Below are 26,407 nucleotides of genomic sequence, written 5' to 3'. Positions count from 1 at the left end.
GCAACTTCAAAGGAATGACTGAAGTTGAAGTTTATGAGAATTCACTCAATGATTTGGTCTCTTTAGGGAGAAAAGCCAAAGATGAAGGTTTATGATTGAAGTTTATAAAACTGTGTAAACACTATCAATAAGACAAACTCTTTCTTGTTTTGTAATAAATCTCCAACTGTTAGAACAGAAAGCTAGTTTAATTTCTAAGTCTGAAGAAAATGGGTTTCTTTGAAATAAAAGGGAATTCAGCTTCAAAACTTAAATACTGTATTCTTTAGGAAGCCTTCCCCTCTCCTCTACCCTGCCCAGCCTCATGTTAGGTTAGGTGCCATGCTTAGCTGTATGTTCTCACTAGGGCCCTGGTGTCTATCCTAATGCTTATCTGCTCTGGCCTAATTATCTAGTTATCTGTCTTCCCCACTAAACTAGAGGCTCCTTGGGATCTCTTTCAATATTTTGTTCAGAATTCTCAATATATATTGTAAGCAATCAGTGAATGGTGGAGGTTGAGTAGGGAAGAATATAAGCAGACAGTAAATGTATATAACTCATTCCTGTTGGAAAAACAAAGTATACCTGAATTTTTTTTTCCAGATAAAATCTAGGTTATTTGGTTGAACAATAGAACCCTGATTCTTACAAAAAATTAAAGTGCTTTTTAGTTTTTAGTAAAACTAATACTTACTTCCTGACTCTAATTTGGAGGCATCTGAGAGACTGAGGTTTAAAGAAGTGAAATGTATGGGGCACCTGGCTGGCTCAGTTGGAGGAGCATGTGACTCTTGAACTTGGGTAGTAAGTTCGAGCCTGTGTTGGGTATAGAGATTACTTAAAAATAAAATCTTAAAAAAAAAAAAAGTGAAATGTGAGCAGTAGGGATTCAGAATTGGAATTCAAATTAGGATGGTGACTAGGCCAAGAAAAGCACCATTTATAAGCTATATTATGTTGAGTAGGGAAGAGATTGGGGTCTCAAAGTTCTGGGGTCCAGCACTAATACTTTATATAGACTAGAGGCTTCAACACAGCAGCCTGTGAGCCTAATCATACTTAAACAAATGTTTTTGTTTTGCATGCCTAACAAATGTGCAAAATATTGGACAAAATCCAGATTCTAATCTGCTTTTAAAAATAAAATTACCTAGTGACCCTGGACACTTGGTAACATGTCCTTTCTAAATATGACATGAACTTTCCAGTTGCCTCAGTTTCCCATTGCTTCCAGTCCAAGTTTTCTTACTTGTTTGCCTGACTGGTTCCTAAAGGCTTTCAACTTTGCAGTCCCTATTAGCCTTCTAGAATCTCAGCCTTTCAAGGGCTCACCAAGGATCCATCTGTCTAACTGATGGTTGGATCTTAGCTCTTGTTCACTAGTTTTCAAACCATGTTTCTCTGCATTCCTTGAAGGGATAGTCTAGGGGATGTGGCAAGAAATGGGTGAACAGGACAGGCTTTGTGCCATACACCCTCAACAGCCCAAACTTCTGATTGTATAGAATTAGCTCTGATTTTGTTGTTTCACATATTGTGTGTCCTCAAAAAATTTTCATTTGAATCAAGGATTAGAGATTAAAATTTTTCTTTTGTTAGTGGTAGTATTCTAGTTCAAGTGCTCAAGTTCAAACCTTCATTTTGCCAATGGGAAAAGAGACTTTTAGAAGTAAAGTGATTTGTCCAAAGTCACAAGGCTAGTTAAAATGTTGGGGCTGTCTACAATCAGACATAACTAAAGCAGAAAGAGAAAAAGTAAACAAACAATATCTGCCTCTTAGCTATTGTTTGCAAATATGTGTACTGAAATTTTACTTTTTGTTAGCATTAAAAGCCCCAGTGAATAATATAGATTAATATTTAATTCAGCAGGGAACCTGGGTGTCTCAGTCAGTTAAGCGTCCAACTTTGACTCAGGTCATGATCTCATGGTTTGTGGGTTCGATCCCAACATCAGGCTCTGTGCTGACAGCTCAGAGCCTGGAGCCTGGTTCAAATTCTGTGTCTTCTCTGCCCCTTCCCTGCTCACACTCTGTCTCTCTCTCTCTCTGTCTCTCAATAATAAACAAACATTTAAAAAAAATTTTTTTTGGTATTTAGCATTCAGTTTTGATATCCTTTAGGCTTAGTTTTTGGAAAATGCCTACTTATACAGAAAGAAGGTCTAGATTTACTGAGTCCAGTTAAAACATAGCACTTCTGGTTTTGGAGACCCTCAGTAGTTCACTGGCTGACTAACTCCAGCTACTCCGTATTATATTTTATGAACCGTATGCTTAAAATAATCACCAAATGCTTCCCTAGTTCAGTGCTTAGAAATCTTTATTATGGCCCTTCTGGTTTCATGTTCATGTTTCTCTCTTTTTCGACAGGTGGTCATAATGTCACAATCTCCTTGCAGTCCAGGACTGGGCACACCCATATGCCTTCTGTAGTCGGCGTCCTTGTCTTTACCCAGTTCTGGTTCTGGTTTCCTCTTTCACACTTCCTGTCGTTGGCTTATACCCCTACCTGTGTCATTGGCCTTAACAAGGACTTAAAGGTATGTTTGTAAGACTTTCCCCATTATATCCTACCTAACCACCCACTCACAAGGATTTTCATGAAATTTTAAAGATAAATTAGCATCTCACCAGTATTTTTCACCCTTCAAATTGAGTCATCACCTTGTTGAGTGGAGTGTGTCGATGGAAGTTTTGAAAATCAAGTCTCCTTACTAACTGTGTAGCCATGGGTGAATCTTGAGTGAATCATTTGAGAGGAACTAGTAAGTGAGGAGGCAAATACAAAAATATGAAAAGGTTTTATAGATCACTCTTACCAATTTTATTTAATACTGAAGTTCTCTGAGAGCCATTGAAAGATTTCATACAGATAAAGGACATGATGAGGTTTGCACTCTAGAACCCTCATTCTGGTATCCTTGGAAATCCGTTACAATGAATGCTATTGCAATAATCTGGGCAAGGAAGAAAGGGGACCTGAACTGAGTCTTAATAAGGAGTGAGGCTTTGAGGCAGGGCCACGTTTCAGAGTTGTATGACGCCAGAGTATTTGATGGAAGAAAGGATTGTTACTAAAGGGAAAAGCAAAGTAGGAGGATGTCTCTGGTAGTGGCAGAAAACAAGACCAACAATGAGGAGCCAAGGAATCTGACAGGGAGAAACTGGTCACATAAGTCAAGGACTGAAAGTGATACATCCCTTGTCATCACATCGTTTGTTTTTTTTCTTAATGGGGTTTGTGCTTAGGGCTTTCCTAGTCCTGTGGCCTGATGATTCACTTTCTTGTTCTTCCATCTTCTCAGAGGCCTTTTGACCTTCAAATAGCTCTTACATCTGGTCATCACTTATGTTAAAATGTTCTATTAAATTTTTAAAGTGGAAAAATTTGGGACCAGAAAACGGCTGATAAAGATTATTTCATCCAGTTGACTTTTTTTTTTCCTTCTACAAAAAAGAAGTCTACAGCCATTTATCCTTTAAGTGTTTCAATATAAAACTATTCACATTTGTAAATATTTAGAAATACTTGTAAATATTCTTTCAGAACAAGAATCTTTAGGTTTCCCAGTTCCTAGCCTGTAACATTGTGGTGAAACATCCTGTATAATCTGAAGAGACTTTTGCCTCTAGCACACTTTTCCAATCTCTATTTCCATTCTTTACAAGGAAAGTGGAATGAAAAAGACAAGATTCCAGGGGTGCCTGGGTGGCTCAGTTGAGCATCTGACTCTTGATTTTGGCTCAGGTTATGATCTCACAGTTTTGTGAGTTAGAGCCCCCGTGTCGGGCTCTGCGCTAACAGTGCAGAACCTGCTTGAGATTCTCCCTCTCTCTCTACCCTTCCTCTAGTCTCACTCTCTGTCTCTCTCAAAATAAATAAACTTTTTAATAAAACAAACACAAGACTCCTTATGCTAGTAAATATGATACCTGTATTATTCTCTGTCAGTGTAAACTGGGTAAGTAGAGAAAAACTCAGCCTAGAGAGCTTTAAAACCTAATCACTAAGTGATGTGAAGCTGACTTTTTCATTAGGCTCATGTTAGGCTCTTGTAAGGAGTGATTACATGGTATAGGAACTGTACAGACTTGTATAGATTGTTAGAGTGTTATAAGGAAGATACATGAAGTTAGGTGTGCAGGCTAGATAATCAAATAACACTGTACAAAGGAGGTAACAGTTGATCTGATGCTCACACCATGAGTGACACTTATGAAGCAGGGTGCATGGATAGTAGAGATGAGATCAAGGGGTGCCCATGAACAGGCACAGAGCCTCAGTAAAGTCTAAGGAGCTGCAGGTAGTTCTGTAAAGCACCTAAAAACAAATTCAGTGAAGAGGCCAGATGCCTGTAAGGGAGTACTGTAAGGGAACGTTTAGCCTACATTGAAACTTACGGCATTCCTTTGCATTGTATGCTTGTTAAGAGCATAGAATACTTGAATCTTGATTTGGGTTACTTTAATCCTTGTAAGGAGGAAAACTCTTTTATTTCTTCAGATGCCGAAAGTTCAGTATAAATCAAACTGTAAACCATCCACATTTGCATATCCTGCCCCTCTGGAAGTACCAAAAGAAAAAGAAAAGGAAAAGGTAGGTTCTTTGTTCCCTTGAGCAGCATCTGTACTAATGTGTAGAAGCTGCTTGGTGTTTTGCTTCAGTTTGTTTTAAGTATTTTTATGCTTTAAATTAGTTATTTTCAAAGTCATACTTCTTATGGTAAGATCTAACCCTTTTTCTCTGCTGGTCATCCAAGTCCCATGTTGCAGGAATCATAATTTGTGAATCCTTCCAAATGTTTTCTCTGCACATTTCAGTACTTTTTATACCACAAATAATTGTTGACATACTGTCCTGTGGCTTATTGTTTTCACTTTAACAGTTAATCATTAGGGGATACCTGGCTGGCTCAGTCAGTGGAGCATGCAACTTGGTCTCAGGGTCATGAGTTCAAGCCCCACATTGGGTATAGAGTCTACTTAAAATTTTTAAAAATATCTTTAAATTTTTCAGTGTATATGGACCTCATTTATTGCTGCAGAGCAGTCCTTTTATGTATAATACCATAATCTGTCTTCTCAATTCCTCAGTGATAGACATTTTAAGGTGATTTCTAATTTGTCACTGTTACAAATGAAACTAGAATAAGAGTCTTTAGACATGTATGTTTGTGCACTTGTATAAGTTAGGATCTTAGATGTGATTGATTAGAAGTAATATACACTATGTATTTTCATAGATATTAACTAAATTTCTTTTCAAAATGGATATAACCAACTTATTCTACTATCAACAATGTATGAGAACACTCACTAATGTATGTTAAATCAGACTATCGTGAATTAGCTGCCCTTGCCCCTGAAGTTTTCTCAGTAAAATGATCCTTTCTGATGCTTTATGCTAAGGAAAATGCTTTATTTTCCTCTCAATAGTGTTCCATAGTAGCCAGTTGATTATTTGCTGTAAACTTTGTAATTGACCAAATTTGAGGATGGTGGGTGATGAATATCTCTAACCCTAACCCCCAGCTCTTGGGTCTGAAACAAAATCAGCTTATACCAATACTGCCAGCCTTTCAATGTCCCTGTTATATCCTCGATTTCAGCAAGAAGGGTAATTCTAGGCTAACCACTCACCCACTGTATATTACAATTGTAGGGCATCTAATTCAATGAGAATATCTTTATGACTAAGTTTGGAAGAAATTTTTATATTTTCTAGTGCTTTCCCTATAAAGTAAAAAAGTGTGAAACACCCAAATATCTCAGAAGCTCATGATAGCAAATCCACATCCAAGATAGACTACAGATTAAAAAAGTAATAATAATAAGAGTTATATTGGACATAAGCCTCCAGGAACTAAAGAGTCACCTGAGGACCATCGTAGAAAATTATATGAATAAATGTCCTGCTTTTTTTCCCTGATTTTTTTTTTTTTTTTTATGATATTGCCAGGAAACAAAGTTAGTATTATGGAACTTATTTCTCCTTGGACTTGTACCTTGTAGGTAACAGATTATGGTTTACTGTGTTCACTTCTTCTAGGTTTCCACTGCTGTGTTATCTATTACTGCCAAGGCTAAAAAGAAAGAAAAAGAGAAAGAAAAAAAAGAGGAGGAGAAAATGGAAGTGGTAAGTATAATTTGGTGATCATATGGGTTGATACACCTTTCTTTGTCATGGTCCAGGTTCTTCCCAAGTGAACATTCCCAAACCTTGCTCTTGGCTTTCTTTAAATAAGTATCCCGTTCCAAGCATAGAGACTTCTACAGTTTTAATTGGAACAGACTTGAGTTCATGGAGGAAATGACAACTAAAGTGGATTTTGAAGGACAGAGTAGAAATTTCAGACAATGAGGTGATGGTGGGAGAAAAAAAGGCCCTTCAAGCAAAGAGATTATCAAAGACCCTCTTTTTCTGGTCTCTCCTAGTAAAAACCCTTTCTCATCCTTTAAAACCAAGTTACATAGCATTCTCACCCCTAAGCACTGTTGCCCTGTTCATCCTCTGAGTCTGGTATGACTTTAGTTGTACTTTCATTATATTAATCCCGGCTACCTTTTGTACCTAAGAGTTGCTCAGTACAAGGAACACCTGAGTGGCCCAGTCGGTTAAACATCCGACTTTCAGCTCAGGTCATCATCTCACAATTTCCTGAGTTCAAGCCATGCATCAGGCTCTGTGCTGACAGTGCAAAGCCTGCTTGGCGTTCTCTCTCTCCCCTCTCTGCACCTCCCTAGCTCACACTGTCTCTGTCCCTCTCAAAATAAATAAATTTTAAAAAAATTAAAAGGAGTTGCTCAGTAAACTTATCAAACATTATTCAGTGATATGGAAGAGAAGTGAACTTTTGTTGGGCTTTTTTTTTTCCTATTTTCCAGGATGAAGCAGAAAAAAAGGAAGAAAAGGAGAAGAAAAAAGAACCTGAGCCAAACTTCCAGTTATTGGATAATCCAGCCCGAGTTATGCCTGCCCAGCTTAAGGTCCTGACCATGCCAGAGACCTGTAGATACCAGCCTTTCAAACCGGTAAGTTACCTATGGCCCTTAGCTATATACCAGTGGAACATTAATTCATAGAACAGTGGTATATTGATAGAGGAGGATACATCTCCAAAGCATTGGAGAAAGCTCTCTAGAACAAATCAGTCTCTTGGCAAAAGAGAGAACATTCCCTTCCATTTCATATAGATTTGGGAGAGATCTTTTTTTTTCCCTTGGGTAACCCTATAAACATCCTTCGTCTACCAGAGGCTTATACAATAGAAGTTCCTAATACAGCATGGTGATAGCTATGGGACCAGCATAGACTCTGGGACCAGACACCCTGAGTTTGAATCTTGATTCTACCACTTACAGCCAGTGTAGCCTTAGGTCTAGTACTAAACCTCTCTCTGCCTCAGTTTCCTCTACTGTAAAATAAGAATTATACCTAACTCAGGAATGTGGAAGAGAGTGAACAGGTGATACAGTTAATACACAAGTACTTAGAGTATTGAATTTTACAGTTTGAAAAGGATCTTCCTGCCATTTAATTTTTTCTAAAGAAGAATGTTTCAGGTTAGAAACAAATGCTGAACAATAATTTGAGCACGAAAATGTCCCTCCTCCTCCCCTCCGCCATTCTTATAAATGGAAAACTAGAAAGCCGTTAGTAGACACATTTAATACATCCGTATCCTGGGCCTGTCTACAATGCCATAGATGAAATTTCTAAAAAAAAAAAAAAAAGACCTTTCTCATCTACTTAGTGGTCTGTGATAGTGGTGAGTGGAAGGCGTCTCTTACCTACACTTGTCAGCCAAGGTCTTAGCTGACTAGATTATCAGCTAGAGGAGACAAGGACAGGTAAAGAAGATGGCTGTTTTGAGCGGTGAACAGCTAGAATTGGGTAGAACTGAGTTTATATTGCAGCTCTGCCATTTCTTAGCTGTATAACTGAGATAAGTCTTTGGATCTTTTCATGTTTTAATTTCCTCATCTGTTAAATGAGGAATATTATACTATCCACCTCCTAGGAATCTTATAAATATTAAATAGATCATTATATGTAAAATACCTAAAATAATGTCTGACACATGGTAAATCCTTAATAAATATTAGTTGATGGGGTGCTTGGGTGGCTCATTTGGTTAAGCGTCTGACTTCGGCTCAGGTCATGATCTCGCTGTCTGTGAGTTTGAGCCCCACATCAGGCTCTGTTCTTACAGCTCAGAGCCTGGATCCTGCTTCGGATTCTGGGTCTCCCTCTCTCTCTCTGCTCCTCCGCCACTCACACTCTGTCTCTCAAAAATGATGAGTGTTTAAAAAATTTTTTTAAAGAAAATTTAATAAACATCAGTCACCAGATGTCTGTAGGTAGCAAGGCAATCAGGCCAGGAAGGCAGGAATAGTTTGAAGTCTTTTCCCACCTATTATTCCTTCATTATTACTAGGACCTAATACCACTTGGTCTTTAGTGTTCAGTGAATGACACCAATGGACACCTTAAATGTAGTCACTGTCTTGTCTACTCAGCTGCCCAGCTCATCAGAGTGGCATATTTACAGAAAACGTATTCTAACAGCATCTAGAAACTGCTGCTGTCAGTTTAAATGGGGTATATTGAGAATAGATATATTAGTGCATAACTAATGAATACTTAAAGCACACAAGACACTCATTGTCTTTGACAATTATGAAGAACTGAAGATAGCAAAGTATGTGCTCCATATCATGATGCCATATGAGGAGACTGGTATGTTTCTGCTGGAAATTAAGTGTTTGTTAAGCATTTGCTCAGAATAAGAGGAAGCTATATCCATGTCCATCTGTGAGTCAAAAGACTGCCTTTGTCTGTGCAAGCCAGAAGTGAAGGCTAAGGAAGAGTTACCAGCTGCCTGGCTGACTGTTGATGTGCTAACCTCATGCACACACAGCCCCTCAGCAAAGACTGGAGACTTACTGGTTCCAAGTATTTAAGGAAATCCCTGCCCAATCATAGCTGACCACTCATTTGAGCAGAGACTTCATGGTCACATGCAGCAAAAAATACTGACTTTCTGGAAGAAGTTCAGAAAAGTCATGAAACAAACAGACAACAGCAAACCCTGGGGAAGGGAGAGAATCTGATTCCCAGAGTTGCTGCATTATATTATTTTAATGTCCAGTTTCAACAAAAAATTACAAGACATACAAAGAAATAAAAACCTAGATTCTTAGGCGGACTAAATCATCTATTTAAAATATGTCTGAAGACCTAAAAGAACTAGGCCTAAAGAACTAAAGGAAAGTATGAGAATGTTTTAACAAATAGTATCAATAAAGAGATAGAAATCATAAAAAAAATAATGAAGAGATTATGGAGCTAAAAAATACAGGGGTGCCTGGGTGGCTCAGTCAGTTAAACATCTGACTTCGGCTCAGGTCATGATCTCGCAGCCTGTGGGTTCGAGCCCCACATCGGGCTCTGTGCTGACATCTCAGAGCTTGGAACCTGTTTCAGATTCTGTGTCTCCCTCTCTCTCTGCCCCTCCCCAGCTTGTGCTCTGTCTCTCTCTGTCTCAAAATTAAATAAATCTTAAAAAAAAAAAAGATACAGTAACTGAAATGAAAACTATTAAAGGAACTCAATACCTGATTCAAGCAGACTTGGGCAAACTTGAAGATAGGTCAGTTGAGGAACAACCCCCCAAAAAAAGGATGAAGAAAAATGAACCTCAGAAATCTGTGGAACACTACCAGACGTACCAAGCTACATAAAATGGGATTATGGGAGTCCCAAAAAAGAAAAGCAGAAGAATATTGAAGAAATAATGGATGAAAACTTGGCAGGTTTTATAAATATTACTAATCTACATATCCAAGATGTTCAGTGAATCCAAGAATGATAAACCCAAAGAGATCCACACCTAGACCCATCGTGATCAAACTGTTGAAAAACGGAATCTTGAGAGAAGCAACTCATCATATACTGAGACCCTAAATAAGATTAACAGCTGATTTGCCATCAGAAACCATGGAAGCCAGGAGGCAGTAGGATGACATATTCACTGTGCTGAAAGAAAAGACTCAACCAAAAACTCTGTATCCATCAAAACTCTCCTTCAAAAATGAAGGTGAAATTAAGACATTCCCAGATAAAAATGAAGAGAATCTGTTGCTAGCCAACCTGCCATACAGGAAACACTAAAGTGAATGCTTCAGGCTGAAATGAAAGGACTCTAGCTAGTAATTTGAATCCACATGAAAAAATAAAGAGCACTGATAAATGTAACTACATAGGTAAATACAAATGATAGTTATAAATGTATTTGTGTAACTCTTCTCCCATCTGGTTTAAAAGACAACTGTGTTACACAATCATAAATTGGTATTGATGTATACACCATCAATAAAAGCATAAATTGCATTAAGGTATGTCATAGTACTGGCTGCTAAAGCAGATTGCCACCTATCATTTAAAACTAAATGGCTTAAACCACAAACTTTTCTCATGGTTCCAGAAGCTAGAAGTCCAAGATTGGGGTGCCAGTATGATTGGGATCTTAGTAAAAGCCTTCATCTTACTTTACAGATGGCCTTCTCATTGTATCTTCACAAGGCAGAGAGGGAAGAAGCTCTCTTCATGTCTCTACTTATAAGGGCACAGATTTCATTATTAATGAGGGCTAATTGCTTGCTAAATGGCCCACCTCCTAATACTATCACTTTGGGGGTAAGATTTTTAAGATTTTTCAACATGTGATTGGCAGGGTAAGGAGACGGAAACATTCAGTCCATAACACAGTAACAACAAAGGAGTGGGGAAACAGCTATATTGAAGTATAGTTTTTATATACTATTGAAATTAAGTTGCTATTTTTCAGTGAGATTATGATGTTAATTGCAACCCTAAAGACAACCACCAGACAAAATAACTCAAAAAGTAAACTAAAAGAACAAGGAAATTAAACTAGTACACTAGCAAGTACCTACTTAATGCCAAAGGAAGCAAGTAGTGGAGGAATTGAGGAACAAAAATATGTAAGACATACAAAAAACAAATAGCAAATATGGTGTGAGTTAATCTTACCTTAGTAATCAATCACATGGAAAAAAAAATTTTTTTTAAGTAAGCTCTAGGCCCAGCATGGGCCTAGAATTCACAACCCTAAGAATCTCATGCTTTCCCAGCTGAGCCAACCAGGCACCCTTATCACATGAGATGTAAATGGACTAACCACTCCAGTTAAAAGGCAGAGACCAACTAAGTGGATAAAAAAGAAAATGATCCAACTACATGCTCTCTTATTAAGAGACATGCTTTGTGGGGCGCCAAATAGCCTCATTCAGTAGAGCATGCAACTCTTGATCTCAGGGTTCAAGCCCCATGTTAGGTGTAGAGATTACTTAAAAAAAAATAAAACAGAGAGGGAGGCAAACCATAAGAGACTCTTAAATACAGAGAACAATTGAGGGTTGATGGCAAGAGGGGCAGGGGAAATAGGAGATGGGCATCGAGGAGGGCACTTGTGGGAATGAGCACTGAATGTTGTATGTAAGGCATGAGTCACAGGAATCTACTCCCGAAGCTAAGACTACACCATATACACTGTTATGTTAGCTAACCTGACAATAAATTATTAAAATTTAAAAATAATAATAAAACAAAAAGTAAGTAAATAAATAAAATCTTACACACACACACACACACACACACGCTTTAGATTCAAATAAATTAAAAGCAAAAGGATGGGGAAAGATATCCCATGCAAACAAGTAACTAAAAGAGAGCTGAAACAGCTGTGCTAAATCAGAAAAAGTATATTTTAAAACAAAAACTGTTGCTAGAGACAAAGAACATTTTATAAAATTTTATAAAAAGGTCAGGGGCACCTGACTGGCTCAGTCAACAGAGCATGAACTCTTTTTTTTTTTTTTTTTTTTTTGAGTAATCTCTGCACCTGATGTGGGGCTCAAACTCATTATCTCAGGGTTGTAAGGGCTGTAAATTTGACCCCTACGTTGGATATAGAAGATTACTTCAAAAAGTAGAATAAAAGAAACCTAAACCACATAGCTATAAAAGTCTCTTTCCTTACGTTGCTTATAATTGCAGGATTTGAGTTGAATTATTTCATTCCAGGTAAGTGTAAAATAGTACTGTTATAACCTGTTTCCAAAATATTAGAAGTCTTTTTTGTTGAACATAGATATTTTCTTCTGTTGGGTAGACAATTCATTTCCATTTGGTCCTTTAGATGGTTCAGGTAAACTTTCAGGCCATGGAAGATTAGTGGCCTTGTACTATAATTGTTCTTGAGTGAATATTGATAGTAAAGGGTCCTTTCATAAAGTGGCTCCTCTGCAAGGAAAGCATACTTTTTAAGGGAAAGAGTTAGAAATTCATGTGTATGGATATGTGTGTGTCAGGAGAAGAGAAATAGAATATAGGCAGAAATTCATGAAGGCACACCAGTTAGATAGCATGGCAGGGCAGAGTTCTGATGAGTACAAATCAGATTAGGTTGAACTGCAGGGATACTCATACATACGTGAGTCATTAGACTAATGTGCATGTGTTTCTTTTCCTTCCCATTAGTGTGCTTTGGTAGAAATAATGTTTTCCCAGATGTGCCCTGCCACTGTTGACTGATTTGATTACAGAGAGCAGCCTTTCGTTTCCTTTGACACAGGCAAGCAAATAGAATAAGATTAGCACACCAGAGATGGGTGAAGAGTTTAGTGTTTGAATTTACTTCTGCTAATATGTTTGGGAGAGAGCTAATACAATTGCTTTTACACTCTGGTTTTCTTTTGTTTCCTGGCTACTGCTTCATTGTCTTTTATCACAAGGATTTGTAGATTTAAGTGAAAAACACTCAGTATATCTGTGATATTTATGTTGTTCTCTCTGTCATTCTGAAATTGCTGGAGCAAAATTGGCTTTTCATTTGTAGATTGTCTTTTGTGTCCAAAATGATAGTTTTCTCACAAAGTAATAAAGTTATCTATTAGATTAGTGTGCCTCTCAAACTTTAATGTGCACACATATCACCTGTGGATCTTGTTAAAATGCAGATTCTGTAGATCTAGGTAGGGCTACATTTTTTGCATTTCTAACTAAAGTCCCAGGTAATAATGATGCTGCTGGTCCAGGACCACATGTTGATAAGCAGGGCATTAGAATCCCATATTCATATGTAAACATTCTCCCTACAGTCATACTGAGGAAGTACTGGAAGTACTACTCTTCACTTGGGATGCATCCTCTAAATAGAATAACACCACATGTCCTACCATCTGGAGCCACTGGGTTACGTTTGTAAATATTCCTTATGGATTACAAGTTTCTTTATCCTTTGTAATGTGCATTGACATTGCTTTCCTCATTTAGTCTTCAACTATTCCTGAAGGAATAGAGAAGGAAGATCTTAATTAGCCCCTTCTCTGTGTTTGACAGCCTGTCACCAGTGTAGCATCACACAGGCACGGGTGCCCAGGTTTCCTGACTTTTATCTAGTAAAATGTAGTTCTATGCCAGTTCTTTACGTCCAAATCATTCAAGTAGTCTTTTTTTTTTTTTTTTTTAAAGAGAGAGACAGCATGAGCAGGGGAGAGTCAGAGAGAGAGGGAGTCATAGAATCTGAAGACAGGCTCCAGGCTCTGAGCTAGCCATCAGCACAGAGCCCAACACACTCAAACCCACAAACTGTGAGATCATGGCCTGAGCTGAAGTTAGATGCTTAACTGACTGAGCCCCCCAGGTGCCCCTCAAGTAGTCTTAAAGGTATCATTTCACAAACATGTGCTCTGAAGCAATCTGAAAATATGAGTGGAATTTGTGCTTTTTCATTCCTTGCTGTGTGTGTACAGCTCTCCATTGGAGGCATCATAATCCTGAAGGACACCAGTGAAGACACTGAAGAGCTGGTAGAACCTGTGGCAGCCCATGGCCCCAAAATTGAGGAAGAAGAACAAGAGCCAGAACCCCCAGAGCCATTTGAGTATATCGATGATTAAGGACCCAGAGGTAGGTATAGAATGAAATTGTATATCCAGGGAAATCTGTTTGTCATTACGTCATAAATATTTTAGGCAGAGACATTGTCTCACTTTTTCTATTCCTTTTGTTATTAATCCCTATTTACCTAAATGGTATTAAAATTTCCCCTCTTTTTGATTTCCTCCTGGATACATAATCACCAATTCCTTTTTCTTTTTCCCTCCACTCTCTCCCTACCCTGTAGTGTTTGACCAATTCTACTCAAAGTGGCTACAGGCTGTTTTCATAGGTTCATGAGGAGGTAGGAAGCTTGCTCCAGAATGTAAATCTACTCAATGCTTCTTTCATCAAAAAAACCTTGTTTAATTACCCCCTCATCCTAGAAAAAGTCTACTGAACTAACAGGTTACTCATGGTAGAGTTGATTTACATTTTGATGTGAGCCACTTATTACAGATTAGTTACAGTTTATGACCGGCCTGTTTCATGGATAACACAGGTCTAGGCTTCTCACTGATTCGTCTCTCTCTCCCTTTCCTTTGGCAGTACTTTTGGCACTGAAAGCCTTAGTAATTCATTTATTCACTGAAGCTGTTGAACATCTAATGTGTGTAAGATGCGGTGCTTAAAGGTACTTTGGAGTCCATTAAACTATAACACAAAGCTTTGTCCAATTGAAAAAGATTATTATTCCAGTGTTCTAACAGTGTTGGAGTAGGTTTTAGATGCAGAAGATTGGAATAATCTAATGTCATGAAATTATCTTTTTTCCTCCATTTTGTTAGTAGTCATCACATATTTGAATATTACTGTGAACTATATAATCAAGGTTTTCTAACTCCACCCTAGTACATGTACATTGTCAGACAAGTAAGAATTTACTCTTCTACTCTTTGAAAATAATAAGAACAGGGGCGCCTGGGTGGCTCACTCTGTTAAGTGTCCGCTTGGTTTCAGCTCAGGTCATGATCTCACGATTTCATGAATTCAAGCCCCATGTCAGGCTCTGGGCCAACAGTGCGGAACCTGCTTGGGATTCTCTCTGTGTCCCTCCCCACTCACACTGCCTCTCTCAAAAAATACACTTAAAATAAAATGGAAATAAAAATAATAAGAACAGTATCATTTGTTACATTATGACAAAAGAAAAATACATTTAAATGTCAGGTTGTAAATCTAGCACCATGAATGTTACCCATGAAACATGAAAGCTTTTATAGACATCTCAGATAAATATTAAGGCAGAAACCTTGCCATTAGTAGGAAACTATATTCAAGCCTCTGAGAGTGTTTGGACCTTTGAGAGAGGAAGGTTTATACTAACTTCCTGGTTATGTAAACTTGCTTTTGAAAATTATCTTTGAGCCTTTGGTTTCTTAAGCTTTACCCAAGTAGCACAAGGCAGTATTGATACATGAGCACCTAGTGTCTATGTAGAACTGAACGGACTCAGATTAGCCTAACCCTTAGGCCTTTACAGCACCTTACACCTTACAGAAAACCCCAATTAAATCTTTCAAGGCAATTTAACTACAAGATGGCTTAGAAAAGGTTTTAGTTAGAAATTGGATTTTTTTCTTTTTTTTTTTTTTTTAAGTGAACTCTGTGCCCATTCACAACACCAAGTTCAAATGTTGTATGTTCCACCGACTTGAGCCAGCCAGGCACCACAGATACTGGATTCTTACTCTTTTCAAAAGGATAAAATATTCAGTCTAGTAGGAGTGTAAAAACTGTAGTCTTTCTTAGCAAAAAGTAGCGTTTTAGGACTACATAGGCAGGGTTAGGGGCTAGTAGTAAAAATAAAAAAATTTTTTTAAATAAAGGATTATCCTAGGGGCTTCTAGGTGGCTCAGTTGGTTGAGCATCTGACTCTGGACTTCGGCTCAGGTCATGATCTCATGGTTGTGAGATTGAGCCCCGTGTCAGACTCCACGCCCAGTGTGGACCCTGCTCACGATTCTCCCTCTGCTCTTCTCCCCTGCTCACACATTCTCTCTCTCTCTCTCTAAAATAAAATTAAAAAAAAAAACGAATGACCCTAGCTTTTCCCCTTACCCATTCCCTAGGATCTCACTGCTCTTCTGAAGAAGACTGTCCAGGCTCGTATGGGAAATGCCTGTGAGGACGTTCATGCCGAGACCCGCTATTCACTGCATGTATCATTGCCTCTGCGTTGACCTGAAGAACCTTGTCTCCAAGTCTTTGGTGAAGAGAAGATATAGGACTATTTAGTGTGCTCTTTACAGAACTTGGTTTTCAAATAAATATATTAAAATTTCAAAGTGGACAAGAGCTTTTTAATTTGTTCATTTTTCAGCCTCTATTCTAAATGAATGAACCTAATATCCTTTCCGCCCCCACCATGATATGGCCTAAACCCAAAGAGCTAAATCCTCGATTGCCAGGATGAGTATGCATGACTTTCATATTGATGAGAAAGTTAGACTACTTTATAAGTTATTTGAAAAATAATGGAACAAGAAATAAGAAAAAATAACCTTTGTTCATGACTCCAAGAATTCTCTGCAGTTTTTAAAATTGGATTGAGGGTATGGGCCACCATCTTTACTGAAGAAGACCTTATGGAGGTCCAAGGGAAATGTTTATTTAGGCAGCACAGAGACATTTGTTTTTAAATCAGCTTTGCTGGAGCTCCTGGGTGCTCAGTCAGGTAACCTTCTGACTTCGGCTCAGGCCGTGATTTCACAGTCTGTGAGTTCAAGCCCTCCTGACAGCTCAGAGCCTGGAGCCTGCTTCAGATTCTGTGTCTCTCTCTCTCTCTCTCTCTCTCTCTCTCTCTCTCTCTGCCCCTCCCTCGAGTCACGCTCTCTCTCTCTCTCTCTCAAAAATAAACATTGAAAAAAAATTTTTAAATAAGCTTTGCTTATTGTTTCCTGCTTTTGATCCTATTGAGGACAATAGATAGAATTAATTTCATTTAGCCACAGGATTTGATAATGTACCCTTTGTTTCCCTCTTTTTTTCTATCCTTTTTTCCCACATGCTTTTTAATTTGAAATATAACAAATATAATGATGCAGAAATTTGAAGTATATATAATTTGGTGTGTTTTGACAAGTCCAATTTTGATTTCTGTATTATCAGATCTTAGATGTTGGGCTTTTGAAATAAGCAGATAAGGTCATTATTTTCACAGCCTCCCCTTCTCGTGTTCCTGGCATATGAAGCAGGTCTCTGATGTACTGGGACACACCAGTAAGAGCTAGATTTGGGAGGTTGGGTGGGGCTTTTTGTGTTTTGGTCTTCAATCACATAAAATAAAAGGTGATTTCTAGCATTCATACAGGAATAGTTCTTTGCTCCAACCTTGACTCATACTTTTTAATTTAGGATATAGCCTTCTGAGGGCTTCTGAAGGGGGCTGCTATCATTAGAGGAAACAAACGCCCAGATGGACCAGCCCGACTACATTCATCCACCACAGCTTTGTTGTTAGGTCCAGGTCTAAAGGTTACTGATCCCAAAGGATGGCTCCACTCATTGGTTAATTTCATTGTATCCCCCTCCTTTGTAAATTCCTGTTTCCTCAATATCAGATGATTCTGTAAAAGAGATTATCTCATTTCCTAGCCTCTCATTAGCTATGTCCTTCCTGTTCAAGCTCTTAACATTGCTTGCATTTCAGACAGTTATCTCTAACATTTCCCTTAATCTATGAAATGTTTATAAAACAGAAGTCTCTCAATGATGTCACTGTCCAAAATTGAGTAGTCTGGGAGAGGTGGTACATTCACTGGCCTCTGGCCAAAGTTATTAAATTCCTTCCAAGCTAATAGATTGAACTTCAGGGAGCAGTCAGCTGTAGTTCCTCATAAGCAGTGCAATTTAGGATGTGTAACTTGGTCTTAGATCTAGAGGTTGTAGCTCTAAAAAAAATGTAAGCTGTAAAGTAAAATGGCCACTTGGATCAGATTATGATTATGCGTCTGTTTTCCTGATGACTTGTTATCCTAGAAGATTTCCTCAGATCTGCATAGCCCTGAGAGCTAACTAAGGAGCAAAGGAATCTAAGATGAGATAGAACAGGGTGAAATAAAGTCATGTGTGAAGACTATGATAGGAGCTAGAACTGGCATATTCGCCAGAAGAAATGGGAAAGTTAACTCCTAGGTGATGTCATTGTGGCAGACTTTCAGACTTGAAGGGAAGGCAACTGAAATGCATAGCAAGGAAATCAAAGGGAAGGAAATTGATTTCTTAGACTAGAATCCTGTCTTTCTCATATAACTCATCTGCAGTTATATGCCGAGTCTGGCTTTTAAAAGTACTCTCCTTATGGGGTGCCTGGGTGGCTCGGATGGTTGAGCGTCCAACTTCAGCTCAGGTCCTGATCTCACAGTTCGTGAGTTTGAGCCCCACATCGGGTTCTGTGCTGACAGCTCGGAGCTCAGAGCCTGTTTCAGATTCTGTGCTCTCCAACTCTCTTTGTCCCTCCCCTACTTAATGCTCTCTCAAAAATAAACAAACATTAAAAAATTAAAAGCATTATCCTTAGACTTTAAGGCAAAAAGCATGACTTTAGTAAATGTCTCCAGTGGAATATAACTATCCATTGGTAACTGTCTTTTATGCTAGTTGGTTGTCATGGGTAATGATATATAAATTAATCTCCAAGAATCATTTTATTAGACAAAGAGCTTTGATATTTTCCTCTTCACCCTCCAACTATAAAGGTATAATAAACTAGTAAATCCCTAAAGATACCTTATCCTTAAAAAAGTAATAAATACAAAGTACTCGCCTTGGCAGCAATAGCAAGTCTTTTTCTCCTGTCTCTGGCTGACCTCTTTGTTTAACAAATTGAAGAAATACTTAATTTGGCCATTTCTTTGTGCAAAGATTCTTGGGCACTTTGGTAGGTCCCACTCCCTCTGACTGCTATTGAGCTCTAGCCTTCCTCGGAATCGGGTCTTTGGTCTTTTTAGTCCACTCTCCAAGCAAGCCCATCCATCCTACAGCTTCATCCAGTCTCTGTGCAGATGACTCCCCCAGTCCACATCTCTCGAGCCCTTTTCATCTGAGCTCCTGGCACACACATCTAGCCACTCACTGGATCCCCACTCAGGCTGCCTCTCAGGCACTTTTTACAGTATATCCAAGACACTTCCAGTCTCCTCTAACTTTTTCTACCCCCTCCGTCTGTTGGCTCACACCAGAAACCCACTCTTCACCCTTAACTCAATGTTGAGCCTCAAGTATCTCTTCAGTTCATCCACCCTCCTTCCCCACCGGTCACTCACTACCCCTGATTCAAGCACTTAACTGTCAGCCTCTAGACTTAGCCCACTCTAATCCATTCTCCAAATTGGGCTTTCTACAATGCAAATCATAGTAGTCTCCCACTTCAAGTTTCTCAGTGGTTCTTTGTTGAATAGTGCCCAAATTCTTCAGTAGGTGTTCAAAGCTATACAAGGCTTTAGCTGCTACTCACCTCTCCAGCTTCTCTTGACTTCTCCCACCTCACACACAGAACCACGTTCACTTCCTCCAAAGACCCAAGCTTTGTGTCACCTCCTGGCCTTTGCACATACCATTCCCTATTCCTGAGATACCCTTCTCTCTTCACCCCCACACTCTCCCTCTAGGCCTGGTGAATCTACTAGTTAGTTAAGTTTCAATTTATAGCGACTTACTTCACCAGTTCCACCTCCCCACTTCCAGCCCCAGAACTGGACTAGGTCCTTCCTTCTGCCTCCCCAGCAGTCAGTATTGCCTCCCCATTGTCCTTACTACACCATCATTCACTGTCTAAGTTGCCTATTTTCCCCCTCATTTGTCTTTGGGTTTTTTTTTTTTTTTAATGTTTATTTATTTTTGAGAGAGGGGCACAGAGGATCTGAAGTGGGCTCTACGCTGAAAGCTGTGGAGCCCAGTGCGAGGCTTGAACTCCCAAACCATGAGATTGTGACCTGAGCTGGTCACTCAACTGACTGGGCCACCCACCAGGTGCCCCTCTCCCTCATTTGTCTTGCTTACCTTTGTTTTTTTTAATCTTTTTAATGTTATATTTATTTCTGAGAGAGAGAGACAGCGTGAGCAGGGGAGGGTCAGAGAGAGAGGGAGATACAGAATCTGAAGCAGGCTCCGGGCTCTGAGGTAGCTGTCAGCACAGAGCCCGATGTGGGGCTTGAACCTACGAACGGTGAGATCATGACCTGAGCCGAAGTCGGACGCTTAACCGACTGAGCCACCCAGGTGCCCCTCTTACTTACCTTTATAACCTTAGCACATAGAGTATAATCACAAAGTCTTTGACTACCTATACTGAGAACTGTGAGAGCCTCAGCTGAGCACCAACAGAACAATTGGAACGGAGTCCACGAGCACGTAGCAGGTGATTAATTCATCTGTCTTGGAGCTGCCTTCTCCAGGGATCTATAAAAGTCTTTTCTCATTCCTCTTCTGCAGTGATTAAACATTCCTGCTAAGGACTGTTTTTTGCTTGTTTTATTCTTGGAGAACCCAGGCTTTTCTTTGCGTGTGTAGGGAAGATCATGTCTCTGAAATCTATAGTTGGCATGAGATGAGAAGAAGTTATCTTGGGCAAAGAAGCTTTTGCGGCTTTGTCCCAAACCATTCCCCAACCTCCTTATCTTCATTATTAATGAGACAACACTTCCACTTTCCACGAAATATCCCTTAGAAGGTGGTGAGCTTGATTGTTGCTAAAGTTCAAATTCCTTTTCTACCCTCTCCTTTTTTACGATTAAAAGCCATAAGGGCCCTTCCAAGCCAAACTATGTAATGGGAAAATCATGGACTCTGGCCTCAGACTGGTTCATATCCTGATCTTGTCCCTTGGCAGTTTTCTCATTTGTACAGAAGAAATAATGTTCACCTCAAGGTTGTTACAGGGATTAAATGATAATGGCTAATTGTTTGATAATGGCTAATTATTACATCCTTAGTGTATATGCCAGACAGTAGGAATCACATGTGTTGATATCCTCATTTCATACAACCCCTAGGATACAGATGCATTTACCTTGAGATCTTCTATATTAAAGAGCCTAGCACTTAAGTAGGCCTTACCTAAATTTTAGCTCAATAACGGTATGGTCTAACCCTTCATTTTACACATGAGGGCACTCATAACAGTAGCGGGACTTGATCAACATCAAGAGCCATTTGTAGAGTTGTGTCTCCAGTTCATCTTTCCATTAAGTTGGTCTCTGACCTATTAATGTACTGGCCTTGTTTGATCCAAAGGGGCAACAACCAAATGGCAAATAGCACTTCTTTGCCTACCCTATGTCCAGACTCTGCGCCTCGTTAGTATCCTCCATACTCCTAAGCCAGGACACCTTTTTAGAAAGGGGTTGTCAACAAAAGCAGTATTTTATTTTTTTCTCTTGTTTTAAAGTTTGTATTTAAATTCCAGTCAAAATACAGTGTAATACTAGTTTCAGGTGTGCAATATAGTGATTCAACACTTCCACACAACATCCAGTGATCATCACGACAAGTGCATTCCTTAATCCCTATCCCCCACCCCCTCCCTTCTGGTAGCCATCAGTTTCTATGGTTAAGAGTCTGTTTCTTGGTTCGCCTCTCTTTTCTCCCTTTGCTTGTTTGTTTTGCTTCTGAAATTCCGCATATGAGTGGGATCATATGGTGTCTGTCTTTCTCTACCTGACTTATTTCACTTAGCATAATACTCTCCAGTTCCATCTACATCATTGCACATGGCAAGACTTCATTCTTTTTTATGGCTGAGTAATATTCCATTATATATATGTGTGTGTGTGTGTGTGTCTACCTCACATGTTCTTTACCCATTCATCAGTCAATGAACACTTGGACCATTTCCATAATTTGGCTATTGTAGATAATGCTGCCATAAACGTCAACATTCATATATCCCTTTGAATCAGTATTTCTGTATCCTTTGGTTAAATACTAGTGCAACTGCTGGATTGTGGGGTAGTTCTATTTTTAACTTTTTGAGGACACTCCATACTATTTTTCTAGAATGGCTGTACCAATTTGCATTCCCAACAAAGCAAGAAGTTTCCCCTTTCACACCCTCACCAGTGCCTCTTGCATTGATTTTAGCCATCCTGACACGTGGGAGGTGATAGCTCACTGTAGTCTTGATTTGTATTTCCTTGATGATCAGTGGTGTCGAGCATCTTCTCGTGTGTCTGTTGGCCATCCGTAGGTCTTCCAAAAGTAGCAGTTTCTAATCCCCGGAGCCTCTACAACACAGCCCACTGTGGAAGGGCATTTCCCATCTGCGGGGACCTGGGCAGCTCCTTTGGTGCATGCGCTCAGTGTTTTCCAAATCAGTGGGTTATTTATTTGCATCTGAGAGTTAATTACTTTCCCAGATCTCACGCATGACATAGAGCTGGGACTTGGCAAAGAGTTGGGTAGACATAAAGAGTTTCCCATCAAGTCATATTCCCAGGACCCGGTGTGAGCAGCCTCTGACTGCTGTGCCGTGATCTCTCAGAAGCCCTGATTCATGTGCTAAAGATTAAGAGGTTTACAAGCATCAAAGGCTTTCGCTTATGATGGGTATAAACTAGCCTGTCCAAAATAAGGAGAGGGGATGGTGATGGGTCCCTAAGCAAATTTCTTTCTTTGTTCTTAGATTAGAAGCCTTCAGGGTGAGAAGAAGGGTTGGTTATTCACTCAGACCTCACTGACAGCCCCAGTAATCAGTCTCTCCTCCAAGCAGCTTGTGACACACGGTTAGCAAGGTGACTCATTGTTCTCCCGTGGTTCCCTGAGTAGGATGTTTGTCTCCAAGCCAATCTATAAATAAGCTCCTGATGGGCAAGCATCAAAGTATACTGTCAAAGTCCCTGTCACAATGTTGATAAATAAAGCCTATTGGTTTCAGATTAAATAATTACTTTAGCTTGGGGAGTCTGGGGATTCTAATTTTTCTCCATGGCACTCACACTTGATTCGCATATAAATTTCATGAGGACAAGGAGCTTGTTTTGGATGATTGCTGTATTCTTGGAGCCCAGAGCGGTTCCTGGTTCACTGCAGGCACTCAGTAAGTATTACACAGATGAGTGGGTGGACAGACGGATGGACAGATAGCGACAAGCCTGTATTTGGCTCCCGTGTGTACTAAACACTTATATGCAGCACTTTCATTCACATTGCCATTTTTAATGTTTATTTATTTATTTTATTTTATTTATTTATGTTTATTTCCCACATGAGCAGGAAAGGAGCAGAGAGAGAAGAGGAGAGAGAAACCCAAGGAAGCTCCGCGCTGTCAGTGCAGACCCTGGCCTGGGGATTGATCTCGCAAACCATGAAATCATGACCTGAGCTGAGATCAGGAGTCAGACGCTTAACCAACAGAGCCACGCAGGTGCCCCTCACGTTGCCATTTTTAATCCTCTCAATTCTGTCATGAGGTGAATAGTTCAACCCCACAGGACATGAGGCTCAGAGAGGGTAAGGGTACGTGGTAAGTTATGAGATGGGAACTCAAACCAGATCTGTGCGACAACAAAATCTCTCCTTTGTTGTTGTTGTTGCTTTTGCTTTTGCTTATATTTTGGTCACCGTGGCAGTGACTCGGCAGATCCGGAGCTGCCTCCGAAATGCAGCCAGTTTTGCTCACACTCAGATGATTGTGATATAAGCTGACCTGAGACCACGCTGAGAAACACCGACCTGTACAAAGCCGCCTCCAGAAGACCAGTGTCCCCTTGCCCTTTCAGTGTGGGGTGTGGAGGTGGGGAGAGTGAGGACCCCCTGCAGCAGCACAGCCTTCAGCAAAAGCCCTCCCGCGGAGAGGGAGGTCTCGGGGCGATGCAGGACCTCACTACTGAGACAGTGTGACACACCCAGAGACAGGACGTCCTCCCCAGAGGAAAGGTCCTCAGAAACCAAACTGATGGACCAAGTGGCAGCCAGCAGGAGTGCTGTCCTGCCTGCCGCGGTCCCTCGGAGGAGTCTGTCTTTGTGGTAAAAGTGCTGCATGGCCCCGGGCCCACCGGCTGCCCCGTCTCCAGGCTCTCCTAGATGACCCGTTGCGATTGTGACTCACCATCGAGAAGGACTCGGGATCTAACTGTGGCAGCAGCCTGTTTTACAAGATGCTGCTTGCTGTCTTTCCTGGAGCCCTGAGATGGGCAGCCGGAGGAGCCAGAGGCCACGTGGCACCACTTCCCCTGGGAAGTACCCGGCTGTGGCCCCCAGCCCCAGACTGCGGCTCGTGGTGACATGGCATCACCTGACGGTGCCTGGGAGTGAAAGCCCGCCGGGTGGCCCTGGCCCTGGATTCTGCTGGCCTCACAGCGGCCTGAACGCCGCCTCTCCTCTCTTGAGTGCTCTGAGGGGGACAGTGATCAGTCAGCGCGGTCACACCTCAGCCGCCCGCCTGTGTCAGGGGCGGACAGAGCACGGGACCTCTCAGCAGTGGACGAGACACATGCTGGAGCCAGCATCGCAGGGGCCCAGGACGAAATAATTCCATTCTTCTGAAAATAATTTGATCAGCATATATTTGCAGTTGAAATAGTCTTGATGGGAAAAATTAACAAGTTGTTAGACTTCCTTACATTTATTTTGTGCCTTAGAAATGTTTTTATTTTTCATGGGAGCAAGGAAGGGCGTTGAGCGGAAGCACTATAATCTCTTTAGTGCATGGAGTCTTTAAAGGCCCTGATCCAGGCCCGGATGAGGACATGTCATCTGTGCTCCGTCCCTCGGATTCCCAAGCCTCTGCTTCCAAACGGTCACGCTGTGGTGGCGGTGGAGCTGATGCAAACAAGGAATATGGAAAAGCTGCGTCTGAGGGGAAGCCAGTGTGACCAAACCAAACTGTGGAAATTAAATCCATACTTGACTGCGCTTAGCCTGTATTTCTAGACCACTCCAAAAGCTCGTTCGCTCACTTCTTGCCCTTTCTCCAGAGAACTTCTATAACCTTTGTAGTCGCAGGCCAGCCACCACTTACGTTCCTTCTGGTAATTGGATTCTGTGTCTTCGTTTCTCCTTGAGGAAATGGCCATTTGCCGGCTCTGCTCAGACACTAGTCGGCACCCTCCATCCACGGGCCATGGTCATTGGGTCAGGGAAGAGCCCATGACTACTGTCAGGCCAATCCCAGCCAATTAGACCCAATCCTGGGACATCTATTCCAGCTACTGGGAACCATGTCTCTTCTATTTTTTTTTTAATTTTTTAATGTTTATTTATTTTTGAGAGAGAGAGACAGACAGACAGACAGAGCATGAGTCGGGGAGGGGCAGAGAGAGAGAAAGAGACAGAATCCGAAGCAGACTGTCAGCACAGAGCCCGATGCCGGGCTCGAACTCAAGCTGTGAGATCATGACCTGAGCCAAAGTCGGACGCTTAACTGACTGAGCCACCCGGGCGCCCCTCTCTCTTCCATTTCTGATGTGGCCTGGATATAATGCCAACCCAGAGGATGCCAGGCTCTAGGTGGCGTCGGGTGATTCCTGAATCCAGCCATGCCTCTACTTCCAGACTTTGAAATTCTGTGAGCAACAAGTTCTCTTCTTCAGCTTAAGCAAAATGCAAGCCACTTGGAGTTGAGGTTTGGGCATTTGATACAAAAGAGTACTTCAAGAGGCGACTCACTCTTGCCACACTGTGTTTTAGCTCCTGGGGCTGGACTTGGTCAGTTCGCGCTCATATGCCCTCAACTCCCGTGGCCTAAAGCAGTGGTTTTCAGAGAAGGGGCACAGCTGCCCCAAGGAGGGAGGCATTTCACACATCGGTGGGGGCATGTTGGGTTGATTGAGGGCATTTCCACAATGACTGGGGAATCCAAGTGGCGGGATGGGATCCTGGGGGGAGCCTGCCACACCGGACGTCCTGAAGTGTGTGGCTGCAGTGAGGACTGGTCTTGCTTCAGTTCAGAACATTACCAAGAGCAGTTCATCATTTTGAAAACTCGCACCAACGGTCTAAGTTGCTACCACGGCAGAGCTGCCTGAAGGCCACACGCATCCAACTTCTTTCCACGTCTTCTGGTGCAGCCAGCCCAAGTGCTTACGTGTGGAAATAGATTTATTTTTTTTTATAAATTACTTTCTTTTGATTTCTTCTCTTTATTACAGTGAGGGCATTATAGTGAGTATTTTTAAATCATGCAGGTAAATAGGTTAAGTTATCTGGGAATTTCATTTTAGGATAGGAAGGAGGACATTACAAAATGTGATTAAAGAGGGCGTCTGGTCCCCGAATAGCCAAAGTAATACTGAAAAATAAAACCAAAATGGGAGGTATCACCATCCCAGACTTTAGCCTCTACTGCAAAGCTGTCATCATCAAGACAGTATGGTATTGGCACAAAAACAGACACATAGACCAATGGAACAGAATTGAGAACTCAGAAGTGGACCCAAAAGTATACAGCCAACTGATCTTTGACAAAGCAGGAAAGAATATCCAATGGAAAAAAGACAGCCTTTTTAACAGATGGTGT

At 40.7% G+C, this 26,407-nt stretch overlaps 1 protein-coding gene across 1 annotated transcript in view; it reads left to right on the top strand.

Annotated features, from left to right (window-relative positions):
- PSMD1 (proteasome 26S subunit, non-ATPase 1) overlaps nt 1–16,243 on the top strand; it is a 101,841-nt gene extending 85,598 nt beyond the window's left edge. Inside the window, exons 20-25 of the mRNA XM_039234555.1 lie at nt 2,355–2,524; nt 4,489–4,581; nt 6,034–6,120; nt 6,870–7,016; nt 13,824–13,980; nt 16,023–16,243. Coding sequence (XP_039090486.1) covers nt 2,355–2,524; nt 4,489–4,581; nt 6,034–6,120; nt 6,870–7,016; nt 13,824–13,970 — 644 coding nt within the window. The 3' untranslated portion in view covers nt 13,971–13,980; nt 16,023–16,243. The remainder of the gene's footprint in view (nt 1–2,354; nt 2,525–4,488; nt 4,582–6,033; nt 6,121–6,869; nt 7,017–13,823; nt 13,981–16,022) is intronic.
- Nucleotides 16,244–26,407: the final 10,164 nt, after the last annotated feature.

Source organism: Hyaena hyaena, unplaced genomic scaffold (assembly GCF_003009895.1).
Source record: "Hyaena hyaena isolate Hyena2069 unplaced genomic scaffold, ASM300989v1 scaffold_86, whole genome shotgun sequence".
In the NCBI taxonomy this organism is placed as follows: domain Eukaryota; kingdom Metazoa; phylum Chordata; class Mammalia; order Carnivora; family Hyaenidae; genus Hyaena; species Hyaena hyaena.
The sequence above is the reverse complement of the archived record's forward strand: the minus strand, read 5'-3'. Positions and strand labels throughout refer to the sequence as shown.